The sequence below is a fragment of the Stegastes partitus genome, unplaced genomic scaffold (genome assembly GCF_000690725.1).
Source record: "Stegastes partitus isolate 25-593 unplaced genomic scaffold, Stegastes_partitus-1.0.2 Scaffold1134, whole genome shotgun sequence".
NCBI classification, from domain to species: Eukaryota; Metazoa; Chordata; class Actinopteri; family Pomacentridae; genus Stegastes; species Stegastes partitus.
This window is the reverse complement of record NW_007578865.1, coordinates 122,270-136,014: the sequence shown is the minus strand read 5'-3', so window position 1 is coordinate 136,014 and position 13,745 is coordinate 122,270. Positions and strand designations below refer to the sequence as shown.

Below are 13,745 nucleotides of genomic sequence, written 5' to 3'. Positions count from 1 at the left end.
TGGACTTTTGTCACTGGCTTTTATTGTTTAACAGACCAAACAATCAGTAACGAAAATAACCTTTCACTGCAGCCCTAAAGGAATTAGAGTTCAGGCCGTCAAAGAGAGATAAGCCAGACACCGTCAAGACTAACAACACATAAAAATCCTACCAATTACCTGCCTTTTCACATGTTCAAAAATAAAGTTTTTACGACTCATTTTTTGCAATCCCTAATGGTTCTTTGAGGCTGTCTAGTCAGAAATTTTATGCTGTAGCCATATGAAAAGAAAAAAGGTGATATTTCTCCACCATATTCTGCAGGAAAATCCTCTTGAAGCACTTGGAAAGTTTAATGTATTCTGCATATTGAAGCCCACCTCCTCTCCAGTCAAAGGCTGTTATGCAATACCGAGGTGTTCAGTCTTTCCATTTTCCTGCTCAGAAGTACACTGATGCCACCAAGTTCAAAAGTAATTTGAAAAGCAGATTAAACTAAGGATTGACTGGAACAAAGAAGAAGAACAAAGTTTTACAAAGTTATTTAGAGAAGAGGAAAGATCAGAAGCTAACATAGCATAGATGTGACCCATACAGGGTGATACACACACGTACCCACAATCACGCTTATGCCTGCTTTGTATTCAGTGGACATGTTTGTTGTTGTAAAGTAATTTTTATCCACTTCTTATCAAATATGCACAGAAAGTTCTGTTCCAGTAAAAAGCATGTAAGCTAAAATGCAGGTCATGAAAGGAGAACAGTAATGCTGAGTTATGGGACTGGCAATGCCCTGTGAGATTTCATTACTGAGTCACAGACTCCTCATATGCCAAATTCTTACCAAAACACAGTGCTGTGTTGAGATACAAAGACATTGCCTGAAAATACAAAGCCAGCTTGAATTAGTCATTTTTAACAGTAATGTTTCAAAACAAGTCATTATGGCCCGATCAGATATCAAGTACCATTCATCTTGAGTTGATGGAGGGTTGACCAGCTGCACACAGCTGACATCTCCCCAGAGCAACGCTTCTCTATGTCTGGTTTGCTGTGATTATGTTAAATGTGCTGATCTGAATAAGAAAGTCTACAAGTCAAATGAAAACAAATGCATCAATTAAAATAACAGGGTAAAATTCTACACACCAGAAACATGTTTTGCTTTTATAACTTTGCTGTTTTTACACCCAGCGTCCACACTTCTCTGGCATTTGAGGGCCTCTAAAACAAAAGAGTTTTTGGAAACACTACTGACCGATTTTAGTCTAAAAACTAGGTGATTGCATTTTAGGCTAAATGGGCAGAAACGGCAACTTCTAGAACCAGTCATGCAGGTGTCCCCATTTTGCTTCCTGGTTGGGTTTGACTGTTTCCTACCTGTCCCTCACTGCTTCGTCATGACTCTATCACAAGATTATCTCACAGAAGAAAACAATGACATTAGCAATTATTTCCAGTAACTCCTCACTGATAAAGAACTACAGCCGTTGCTGGCGTCTGTTGCTTCCTTGTTGTGACATTCTGGGTTTGATAATTCTAGCATGACCTGCATTTGCAGGAGGAATCTATTACTCAAGTGGTTCACACCAACTCCTATATAAAGTGGTGTTATCAGCCCTACATGGAGGACTGGTTTTGGTGAGGAAATAGCATCCACATTAGCATGGATGTATTTCTAAAATGGTGCTAAAATGCTCATCAGCAAACACATTGTTTGAATTTCAAAACGTCATTTTAGAAAGAAAACCTACTGGGGTGGAGCTCTGTGTTCTCCCGTCACAAATATTATAGAATTACATCAGTGTCAACAATGTTTAAATCCAAAACAACCAACAATCAACTCATCTACAAACAGACTCATCTGATTTGATGAACAGGGTAAAGAAGACAAAAAAAAGGGCAGTTCTTGATAAATCCTTAGACACAAGAGCAGCAGTAGTAAAATATTTGTTTACTGCGTGGACACAAAAACCACAATTGATATAAAATGACTCTGGCACAGTAATATTGGCGAATGCAAAAAGCAATCCAAAAGTGCAAGAAAATTTAGGAAAACACTTTATAATTCAGACCAGCGATAACAAGGCCAGTGGATCTAATTCAGTTTGCATTTCAAAATGTAGACACTGCTGTCAACTCTGCATTCTGTTAGCCACAGTGAATAGCACAGATGATGACACTCTGTGTTATCATTTTAGTGACCAGACAGCTGTGCCTGAGCTGGCCAGGTGAGCCATGGATTAAATTAATACTGCACTGACTCTGGCTCAGTGTCTGCACTGTATTGAAAAATGAAGAAAGACAGGTCTGTCAGCAACAGTACTGCTGAACCACAGGGGGATCCTAACTACCAGTAAAGTTCGGCTTTGAGTTGGTTCATGAGGTGATATGAAAGGAGAACATGTTAACATATACACATTTAATGTCTGGAAATATCACATATGCAGTGACAAATGTGCTAATAGTGCCATTTAATTGAAAACTGTTGTCTCCTCTCTTTCCTTTATGATTCGACTGATAACAGAAATGATAAACACACCTGGAACAGCTGCTTATTAGAATGGATGAGGGCCGCGTGAGCACTGAGTGAGCGTATAGAACCTGTGCAATGTGTGTGGTCAATAGAAGTATACGCCGGTAATGCAGACTAAACAGAGCAGGAGGAAGTTTGGGTACAAAGCTCTGTGCTGCACTACAAAACCTAACCACAACACAGTGACCCCAGATGCTCGAGGCAAGATCAAGCAGAGAGGCAGACACACACACACACAACTCATCTCTTTTCTGGCAAGGACCGTGCACACACACTAATCTATAGGACTGGATACTTATGCTGCAACATAATGTAGGACAATGTTTACAGCCAGATGGCTCAACTGAGTCATTCAATGCAAATGAAACAAAAGTCATTAAGTAAACCAATTAATTTTCACCACAGATGGAGCATTTTACACCGAGGCTCTTATGCATTACATAAACTAAGACTAGTTCACACTTAATGAGCAATGCCTTCTGCTTGAGATGCCCAGGGATACAGATAGATGGAGAAGACATATTGTCAATGCATAGGAATCTTGCTATTGCTAGACTTCTCACTGCTGTTGTTGTATGGGGGAATTATTGTAGCAAAACTATGGAGAGTTGTCTGTCTGTATCTCAATCCGTTTGTCTGAAGGGAGGTTTGTCAATGTGTAAAAGAAGCTGTCAATGCGAACCGGAATCTACAAAAGTCGTCTCACAATTGGTCTTTTTTCAAATGTGTAAAAAATCTGCTCATCTGTATTATAATTCGGACATGTAATAAGAGTTGTCAATGCGTACAGAGGTATTCGTAGCTGAAAAGTCTACGTATTCGAGTTGAGTGGCTTCACCACTGGCTGTCTTTTGCTACACTTCTACCGTAAGAGATCTGAACCTGAAGAGTATCTGTAACTCAGGGTTTCTGTGTCCTGAGCTCAGGCTCACAGGATCGTCCATCGTGGCTGCTACCACTCTGCTGCTCTTTACCTCAGTAGTTACGCTGCCTGCAAGCCATCAGTTCTACAATCTTATTTAGCACACGCTTTTTATCTAAAGCGACGTACATCTGAGAGCAGATACAACACAAGCAAGGATCTGATCAGGAGAAGACAATCTAGATAAGTGCCATAGAATAAGTTCAAGTGTGATATGGCATTGATGCCAATAGCAGGCTGTAGGGAGGTAATGGGACATTTTTTGTTTGTTTGTTTGTTTTCAGTCTGTCAAATGAAGGTCTGCTAAACCAAATTTCAGAGTTGCAACCCCTCAGTCAGCGCTATGCATTGGTTTTAAGCGTACGCGACATTGTGAGGCAGGATGCAGACAACGATGGAATCCCGACCGCACACACTGAGGACATGTTGATGTTTTTTGAAGTTTGTATAATTAGTGAGGCTATTGCTGAGCCTTCTAAAACTCTAATATTACAGGTATATGTGAACAAGGTAGATCGGCTGAGTTTATGGGTCGCTGAGGAAACTCTTTCATGATAGCTTGCAGATGACGTGACTACTGAGGCACAGGGCAGCAGAGTGGTAGCAGCCACTATGGACGATCCTGTGAGTCTGGGCTCAGGACACAGAAACCCTCATTTTCAGATACCCTTTAGTTTCAGATTCTCTCATGGTAGAAGTGTAGCAAAAGACAGCCAATGACAACTCTTTGTATGCACTGACAACTCTTATTACATGTCCGAATTTTAATACACATGAGCAGATTTTTAACACATTTGAAAACCTGATAACTGACATACAAATTGTAAGACAACTTTTGTAGATTCCGGTTCGCATTGACAACTTCTCTTACATATTGACAAATCTCACTACAGATGAACAGATTGAGATACAGACAGACAGCTCCCCATACGCATGGACAAATAGTTTTGCTACAATAATGCCCCCATATTGTTGCAACTGTGTAGGACAGTCATGCATCTTGTATCTTTAAGATCACACTTTTTTTTTGTAATTAGATTGCCGATGCTGCATTACAATAAAAGGAGTTAATTGTTGCACTGGTGTCCATTCCACCTATCTGAGGTTAACCGACATTAAACTTAATAAGTTTCCAGGCTTGCACTGCAATCTTAATGAATCAGTGTTTGAATTTTTTGTGGTCAATGTACGTTCATAATCAAACACATTCGCACCTTCTGACTCATCCATTTATTACTATCACTTCACACATCGAGGCTGGTGACAACAAACAAATCCGCAGTGCAGATATATCTGCAAGCGGAGGCTAAAGTGAACAAGCAGCTGATAGATTCACTCCTACAATTCATTCCTGCTCCTACAATATCCTACACCTGTTCAAAGCCTGCATCCACGGTAGCTGTTGGGCTGCTTTTATATCACACTGGAATACGTGTCGCATGCAAGAAGTATATTATATATAACTACAGCTATATAGAAAATCACATTTTGAAGGAAGTTGCAATCAGTGCTTTAAATGATCACATTGCTAAACCTTCTTTTATCAATATCAGCCTCAAAATCCCTCTGTGTGTAGCTCTACCTTCAAGTACACCATCTCTGCAGGTATGTTAGGAATCACCTCAAGACAAGTCCTAGAAACATTTCATGTGAAAGTCATTCAAGACCAACATGCAAAGAAACAGCCTCAAAATATTTTTGACTCATAAATTAGGATTCTGATCTTTAAGTAGTGAGAAAATATGACCTAAAGAATTCAAATTCAGGTAATTTTTGTGTGGCATCATCAACAAAAAGACAAACCTGACAGTGGTATATGAGAGGAGAGGTTGTTGGAAGGGACAAAGAAAAAGAGAAAATAGAAAAGCAAATGTGTTACCACAGGAGGGGTGATGAGATATAGAAGTAAAGTGTGAACAGGACATAAGCTGATGGAAGGAGAGATGACAACAAAAGGGCTGACAGGGTCAGCGGGGGGCTGTCCATATGAACTGCTCTCTTGTCTTGGCTGATCAAGTGAAAAACGTTTCAGTTGAGGTACATAAAGACACACAAAGAAACCACCACGCAAGAATGTACAGCGCATACACACACTTCTCTCTCTTTAAACCTCTGAGACGAAGACTAGCCCATTCTCCTACACTTCATGTTAAGAAAGCGCAGTGACAGACAGGCTCTGAAAGAAACAAGGAGCCAAGTGAAAGAGGAAGTGTCTGATTCCAGGAAGAGGAAAGCCAGAGGTAAGTTGTATGGAAATGTGCAGGTGGGCTTCAACACATCATACTTTTGTGCAAGCTGGCTAAGACAGCACAAGCACTGAACCGTAGACTTCAAAAAAGCAGTGGACTGTTAAGACGTGTTTCCCCCTGACCTCGAGATACCAAACACTGCATTTTCCATGTGGTAGGGTGGAGTCATGGAGGTGCATTCCGAACAGCCAACTTATCTTAACTTATCTTCAGTTCAGGCAGCCTTTCTATATAGGGCATGCACTAGTTAATCATCAATGTTGCTGGTGCACAGGCAAAAATTTTCCCATTATATATATATTTCTTCATGTGGCACAAATTCTGATAAATGTTGTGAAAATCTTAAGACAATCCCAGCATCTAAGAGGCAATTTGTACAAGAATCATAACATTTAAAGCAGAGAGTATTAATTGCCTCCTAACTGGGTAAAACTGCATTTTCTGCCAGAGAATTTCTTGTTCATAAATTTAAGCCGATGCCAGGCGCACATAAACCAGAGAGCAACACACCAAACACATCAGTGCATGACTCACATAAGTTGTGTGTGGATGAATCATAATCACTAACTGTGGTCCACATTTCAACTGTCAAAACTCTGCATTGTTTAAAGGGCAAAAAGCCATTTGGAAATATAACAAGTCAGACGTAACAAAATAAATTGCACCACCAGCTCATGCATCACCCAAGTCTCCACATTACCAGCCGCTTACAATGTGTTGATTTAATGTGACTACCAACATGTAATCAGCTCCATTCAAAGGATACGGAGATACCAGCCAAACTGACAAGCAAAAATGAAGTTAAACTGTTCAATGTGAGGACGACGACTCACAGATGGTAGGGAGGCTTATTTTAAGATTTGAAATTGTGGACTAAATATGAAGGAATATGTAGAACAGTTTTTTCAAAGTCATTCAAACACAGAGGAACATTTTACATGTCCATATATTACAATGAGTAAATATTAAATGCAAAATTCGAACAAAGCTATTTATTAATTCATAATTATGCTACAAACCCAAAAAGACATCTTAACTTGAAAATGTGTGCCTGTCAGTTTCTCACTAGCACTATGGTGCACTCTCTTTGTAACATTAATTCCTAATATTTTAGGAAGCTGCCATGCCTAATTTAGCTCAGCATCGCGTGCTGACAGTACATCCTGTGGAAGCTTAACTGTGTATATGAGTGCATCTGTGTGCATGTGCATGTGAAAGCATGTGTGCGCTTGCACGTGCAAACACGCTGACAAACACAGATGTATTTTCTGAGAGCTGACACTGAATGCTGAGACAGTGGTCTCTGATAACGTCCCTGAAATGCACTCTGGCCCGGTGGTAAAGCTGGGCCTGGAACAAGGCTGGATCTTTATCTTAATCACCAGCTTCCTGGCTTTTCCCCCTTCAACACACACACACACATACATACACACACACACACAAACACACACGCAAGCGCCAGCATCAGCTTCCCCAAATGTTAGAAAGAGAAGGACGTGCACACACAAAGCACGACGGTAGATGAAAAATATACGTGCGGATTTCCTCGCTTGCCTGAGTGTCACACGCTCTCACAGAACAGGAAGAATCCTGAGATGATCCTTCCAGTCGCTCTCTGCTTGCTGTGTGCCAACTGGAGTCTAATGGAGGAAATGGATCACATAGACAGACTCCCTTCCTCACAGCATAATGCAGCCAAGAGGCCATATTTGAAAGTGGCCGTGTGAGGTGGATTCACCTCCTTGTACATCTCATGTCATTCACCTTTAAGAAACTCAAGGTTCCATCCAGTGAAGGAAAATGAGGGAAAACACCCTGCTCTTGTTCAGTTTCTGCAAATCACACCAACTTGCAGTGCACAGGAGATGAGGAGGGTGGGGCGTAGGACTACACTATTGCCTGCACCCTGCAGTGTTTGGAATAACAGCTCTCAAAATTCAGAGATTGCTCTCTTTTACGAGCTTGGCAACAAGCTCTGTGGGGACACAACGACACACCACCTACCAGCAAACTCAAACTAGGTTGTTTTTTTATTAATTTAAGCATCAAAGAGCAGCTGTCCCAGATAAATGTAAGGAGGACTTACCAAAAAAAAAAGCTTTTGTGAGAAACTAGAAGGTGCCATTTAAATGTAGTGTGGGATGACTAAACTATGCATGAATACGTTCCAAATCCAAAATCCTGCAATGTGTGTAAGCCCACCCCACACAAATTCTAATCCATTGCTGTGACAAGAGGGGATCCCAGTGAGGGCGGCAAACTGTAGCAACCCACTTTAAATTCAGCTGCGTCTGTGACTCATCTCTAGAAAAAGTTTCACTTTGGAGGAAGAGCATTTTTAAAAAAACAAAACCAGTTCAATTGTATATCACTGTGAGGACCACAGCCACAACCACTGTAATCTGTGAAGAATTACCGATAAAAAAGCACCGACTTGTGGCTGAAGACGTCAAAGAAACAAAGCAAAGCCGCTGCAGGGGTAACTTCGCCCAGTCTGCAACAGATATGAGCATCATTCGTGACAGCACCCTGCCAGTGATTAATGTCTAATCCAAACAACAGGGGAAGTTTAAAGCTGATCCTTTAATAAACAGGAACTATCAAGCCATTTGTAACAACTTGGAAATTTACAATTATGCGACAGAATGTAAATGGAAAGGAACTGTGATAGAAAGTCATTGTTTTACTGTCGTTTGATTAGCTCACACGTAGAGAACGCGTATGGAGGCGAGCAGGAATGAAGGCTGGGAAACAAACGGGGCGGCAGGCTTCATGTGACAACATTCAAACAGCTCTTTTTACAAATCACCAAAAAGCAGCAGAGGCGAATCGTCTTGTTTTGTCCTGATGTTAAATGCTTTTATTTTTTTGCCATTGGTCACTGGGAGCTTGCTGATAACTGGAATCATAAATTAAGAATGAAATCCAATAAGATTTGACAATAAATAAATACACATTTAACTATTAAGAATGGCAATCATTCCAAATCCCCCCTTAGATCCAAGCTTGCCAATTACCGTTCTCTCTGACGCAGAAAAAAACCACGCAGCAGACAGAGTAAAACTGGACTGGTATGCAATGTTAGGTCTAAATGCACACAGTCTCAGACACATAAATCAAATGTGGCCACAACTAAACACACAAGTAAAGCGTGCAATGAATGCACAAGTCTAAATGAAGACTTTGCATCACTGATCACCACTGTGTGAGCAGAAATTCTGCTCATTCTATATGCAATATGAACCCCAATCTCTCTTTACCCAAAACACACACATGCACTGTCTTCCCTGTAGTGAAGGACAGACAGAGAATGTGTCTATGATCGGGAAAGACTCTCTCTCTCTCTGAGGTTTCACATTCCTGGGATTCCGTCTGAAGACCACTGCAGCCCATTTAAAACCATTCCCCATATGGAGGGGAAAAAAGACCCAGGGCAGGCGAGCAGGAAGGACAACTGGTTATATCTTACACTATTACTCTACCTTTCTGCACACTGTCCTCCATGAGATATAACGCAACTTACCAAACATTATACCAGGAGGGTACATGGATCGATATGTATGCTGCCATATATCACCAAATACTGGCAGAAACACGTCAAGACAATGAGACACTCCTAAATTCTCTGTTCTCTCCTTCAGCTCTGCAGTCATATCTGCTGCACATCAACACATTTATCATTCTATATAGCTGTCACCACTAGAGAGGAATAAAAAAAAAAAAGAGGTGAAAAACATGGTCCCTGCATAAATCCATCCATGCAAGGTAAAGATAAAATTCCACAAAGGCAACGTCTCCCCTTGTAAAGCCACAGCACAGCTCTTCAGGGCAAACCAGAAAATGACTGCCTAATTAGAAATGCATATACTATAAATAAACGGGTGTATTACACCACACCACATCACACAGCACGCTGGTGATTCTCTGCTATGCTGCTACACTGTTTTACTTCAAAATACATCAGTCATTGGGAATTTTCACCGTCGTTTGTGATGATGATGATGTTGGCTTGTTTTATAAACACTTGTGTTATAAGACTCCGTCGCCACTATGAGGAAACACACAATATTTACCTCCTGAAATCCCCTTTGAGAGATGAATGTCTGACGATAAATAACTAAATAGAGTGGGGTTTTATTGCCTTTACGGATAACTAAATAAAATTAACCACACAACACAACGCCGAATGGGAATAGGAATAATAGAGTTATCCATATTAGGTTGAAGTATTTACACTTAGCTAATGTTCGGGGTAAAACCAGGCAAAAGTAATGTTAGCCAGCTACGTTAACCCAACATAAACAAGACTGTAGTCACAGCTAATGTCTGCTAACGAGCAGGGCTCATTGACTGCCTTCAAATGTCGCTCAGTGCGCAGCCTGAGACTAATTCAGATAAATTCGAACCAACTATGTGCGATAAATAAATAAAGAAAAATACACATAACATAGAAAATTGGGTTGAATATTTCAATATCACACAAGACGCACACGCCAGAGCCCCATCAGCAGCACCTAGCATGCTCGGCTAACAGGCTAACTCGCTAACGTTTCCGAGCGGCGCAGGAGGGGGTTTAAATTCGCTTACCTGTCAACCGCAGCTTTACTGGGCCATTTCTCCTTACTCCTTGGTTAGACATTCCCCCTCGTGTTCCAGCTTGACGAAAACTCTCAAAAAAGTGTCTAATTCATGTGTCAACGTGTGAGTTTTTGTTGGGGTTTTTTTTCTTTCTTCTTTTTTTTTTCAAATAGGTATCTCCCACAACAATCCCTCTGCTAGCTCGGGGTTAGCTTGTAGTATCACCATAGCAAATCACGCTGACTGTGCACGCAACATAATGGTATCATAATCACAGCGCAGGAAAAACACTCTCCACGTGAGCCCGTTTTCCGCAAAAGAAATACTGCAAATAACTAGATTCCCAGATGCCGATCATGCCGCATGCCACGAGTACCGATACGAATCAAGTGATCGGTTCGTCCTCCATCCGGACAGGCGTCTGCTCTGCCCGGGCTGCTGCTGTTGCTGCTGCTGTTGCTGCACTCCCGTCGCTCTCGGTGATGGTAAAAGACTGAGCTGTTGCAGCCACACAGGGTCAGGGAGGGAAAACACAAGAGCACATCCGGCACGATCGTTCAAAATATACTCACAAATCACCATCCAGCTGCAGACAATACAGGCAGTTTCACCTGATTACAGCAGCAGTAAATTATAAAGGGGATTATTTTGAAGGGGATTTTTGCTATTTACTGATCTGGATAGTTTGGCGCAGTTTTTATTGACACGAATGAGATAAACGTCATGTGAGATAGAATATATTGCAGTAATACTGAGTAGCAACAGAAGATTAATACTAATCTGAAGGAGTTACCACTGTTAAATGCAGGGTGAATCCAAAAGTTTGCATTTAAAAAAACAATTTGGGACTCATTTAAGGAGATCTGTTAATTCCAAATAAATGTCTGGCATATATATTACAATTAAGTCACTTTTTTTTTTTTTAACAGGCCATCATACATCTAGCACTCCCCCACATGTAGCCAATTAACCCCAATTAGTTGATTTTTTTCTAAAGGTGGATACAGAATTATGCAGATCTCCAGGTATGATTCTGCTCCCTCCTTCACCATTTTGACTGTAAAACATTAGGCAGGCACTGAAACACAGATTTCATTCATAAAATAGTTTACAATTACTATAGACACAACATGGTCCCTATAACATACAAGCTCACCACACACATAAAGAGTAACCACAGTGTCACCTAGTGGCCATGTGACACACAATCAGGTCCCATCCATGGCCTGGTTTCCCACTGACAACTCCCTCACCTCTTTATGTTTTCACCTCACAGATCAGCTTGTATATAAAAATGATTATCGACAACAAATAAATCGTATGCATGGATAAAATTTATTTACAAACATTTCTTAAAAACATGGATATTACATCTAAAAAATACAAAACAAAATCCACAATGTAAGAATTCTCTCTCTCCCTCTTTTTTATTTATTTTTTCTTCTTTGTTACAAAAACACAAAGTGGACGTGTTAAAAATGAAAAGTGCTTTGGTCTTCAGGGATCTGGAAGGCGTAGCAGTCTCCGTTGGTCTCCGGAACTAAATCCTCATCTTCATTCTGAAAGATAAGAGGGCCAGGAAGAGAGGAGCATTAGAGGATTAGTCAAGTCGTGGCATGTTTGTGGGATGCTCTCATGGACGTGGATTAAGAGGGGGGAAAAAAAAATGTGGGTCTGTTGCGTGATCATGTGTAGTCAATCTACACTCAAGAAACCATGAGGAGAAAATGACAACGTGTTAAGCTTTCATTTACACAAGATCCTTCATTCAGTGCTTTGTAGAAGCTCTTTGGCATCATTTACAGCTTGTGCATCTTCATGAGGGAATCTCAAACTTTGCATACTTTGTTTTAGGCAGTTTATCTAATTCTTCCTGGCAGATGGTTGAAGTTCAAACTGGATGGGAGGATCTGTGAACTGCACTTCTTTAGGTCTCTCCACAGATTCCCTCTGGGGTTCAAGTCTGGGCTTTGGTTGTGCCACTCTTGGACAGTGAGAGACTTCTCCCAAAGCCGCTATAGTGCTGTTTTAGTTGTATGTGCTTTGGGGAATTGTCGAGAAAGTCTGTGCAGTCTGGAGGACGTTTGTTTGAGGACCTCTCTGTACTTGGCTACATTCATCCCTCTCTCGGCTCTAATCAGTGTCCCCGTTTGTGACACTGAGAAGCACCAACATAGCAGCTCTCCAGAGTTAAAGCTGCACTAGTAAAGTCTCATAGTTACACATTGTATTTAGAGTGTACAGTTTAGCTTTAAGTCTTCCTCTATTTCTACTGAAAGTAAGAGTTTTCTTAAAGATGTGTCTTTTTATTTTTAAATGTTTGTTGGGAGTAGCTCAAAAAAAATCCAAATGTGTCAATTCCCAAATAGAAAATCTTGCATCGCATATAGCAAGATGCTGCCACCGCCGTGTTTCACTGCAGGGCTGGTATTGGAAAGATGATGAGCAGTGCCTGGTGTTTACACAGTGCTTGGAGTTCTGCCCAAAGAGATCAAGTTTTTGTCTCATCAGACCAGAGAATGTTTTTCTTCGTGCTCCCGCAAATGCTATTTGGCCAACTCCGAGCAGGCTGTCATCGTCCAGCCGCTCTAGCATGAAGGCCTGATTGATGGAGTTGCTGCTCAGGTAGTCGTCCCTTCAGCAGGTTCTCCCATCTCTGCAGAGGACTCCTGAAGCTCTGTTAGAGTCATTGTTGGGTTCCTGGTCACCTCCCCGAACAAGGACTTGCATGTGTTGGTACTCAGTTTGGTTGTACTGATTGAGGCCACTGAGCTCCTACAAACACTGAAAGCTTTAGAAATGGTTTTATGCTCTTGCAAAATGTATCTAAGTCGATCATAATACAAAGATTTAAAAAGAGAAATCTTCAGGCTTCAGCACTTGTTTTTTTGTCCTGATGAGTGTGAATTATGGGAACCTATATATTCACACACACACACACACACAGGTGCAAGCCTTTCTAACCTGTTCCATCAATTCAATTTGATACAGACGGACTCTACATACATCCATGAATATTTAAAGCAAACAGGATGCATCCGACCACAACCTGAGGTGCTGCAGCAAAGTGTAGGAATGCTTTTGTAAATGAGGGATTTCAGCTTTCTTGCTACGAGGCAATGATGCTAACCACCGAGCCACTTTGCAGTCCCAAAAATTAATGTCCATTCAAATCTAAAATGAGCAACTTTAACAAAGTATTCGGTTCTTAACACAGTTCTTGTAAAATTTAGCACATTCTGAAAAAGGCAAATATTAACAGATACAGAAGAAATTAACTCTAACTTCCTGAAATGAATCCACTGGGGTCATTCAAGAATTAGAAACTGCAGTTGCACGCATATACAACTTTATGCCAGTGTTTTCATCATTGGTGCTGATCATTGTTGATGTCATCTCAACCACTCTTTAAAGTTTTCCTACTGATCCACTTTGACTTACTGGACTAATCTACTCAGAGTCAACACTGTGGCTGATATG

At 40.9% G+C, this 13,745-nt stretch overlaps 1 protein-coding gene across 2 annotated transcripts in view; it reads right to left on the bottom strand.

The window, feature by feature from the left end:
• LOC103368240 (E3 ubiquitin-protein ligase SMURF2) overlaps nucleotides 1-10,756 on the bottom strand; it is a 60,398-nt gene extending 49,642 nt beyond the window's left edge. For both annotated transcript variants that reach the window (XM_008296546.1, XM_008296547.1), the window contains exon 1: nucleotides 10,275-10,756. In XM_008296546.1, coding sequence (XP_008294768.1) covers nucleotides 10,275-10,326 — 52 coding nt within the window. In that variant the 5' untranslated portion in view covers nucleotides 10,327-10,756. The remainder of the gene's footprint in view (nucleotides 1-10,274) is intronic.
• Nucleotides 10,757-13,745: the final 2,989 nt, after the last annotated feature.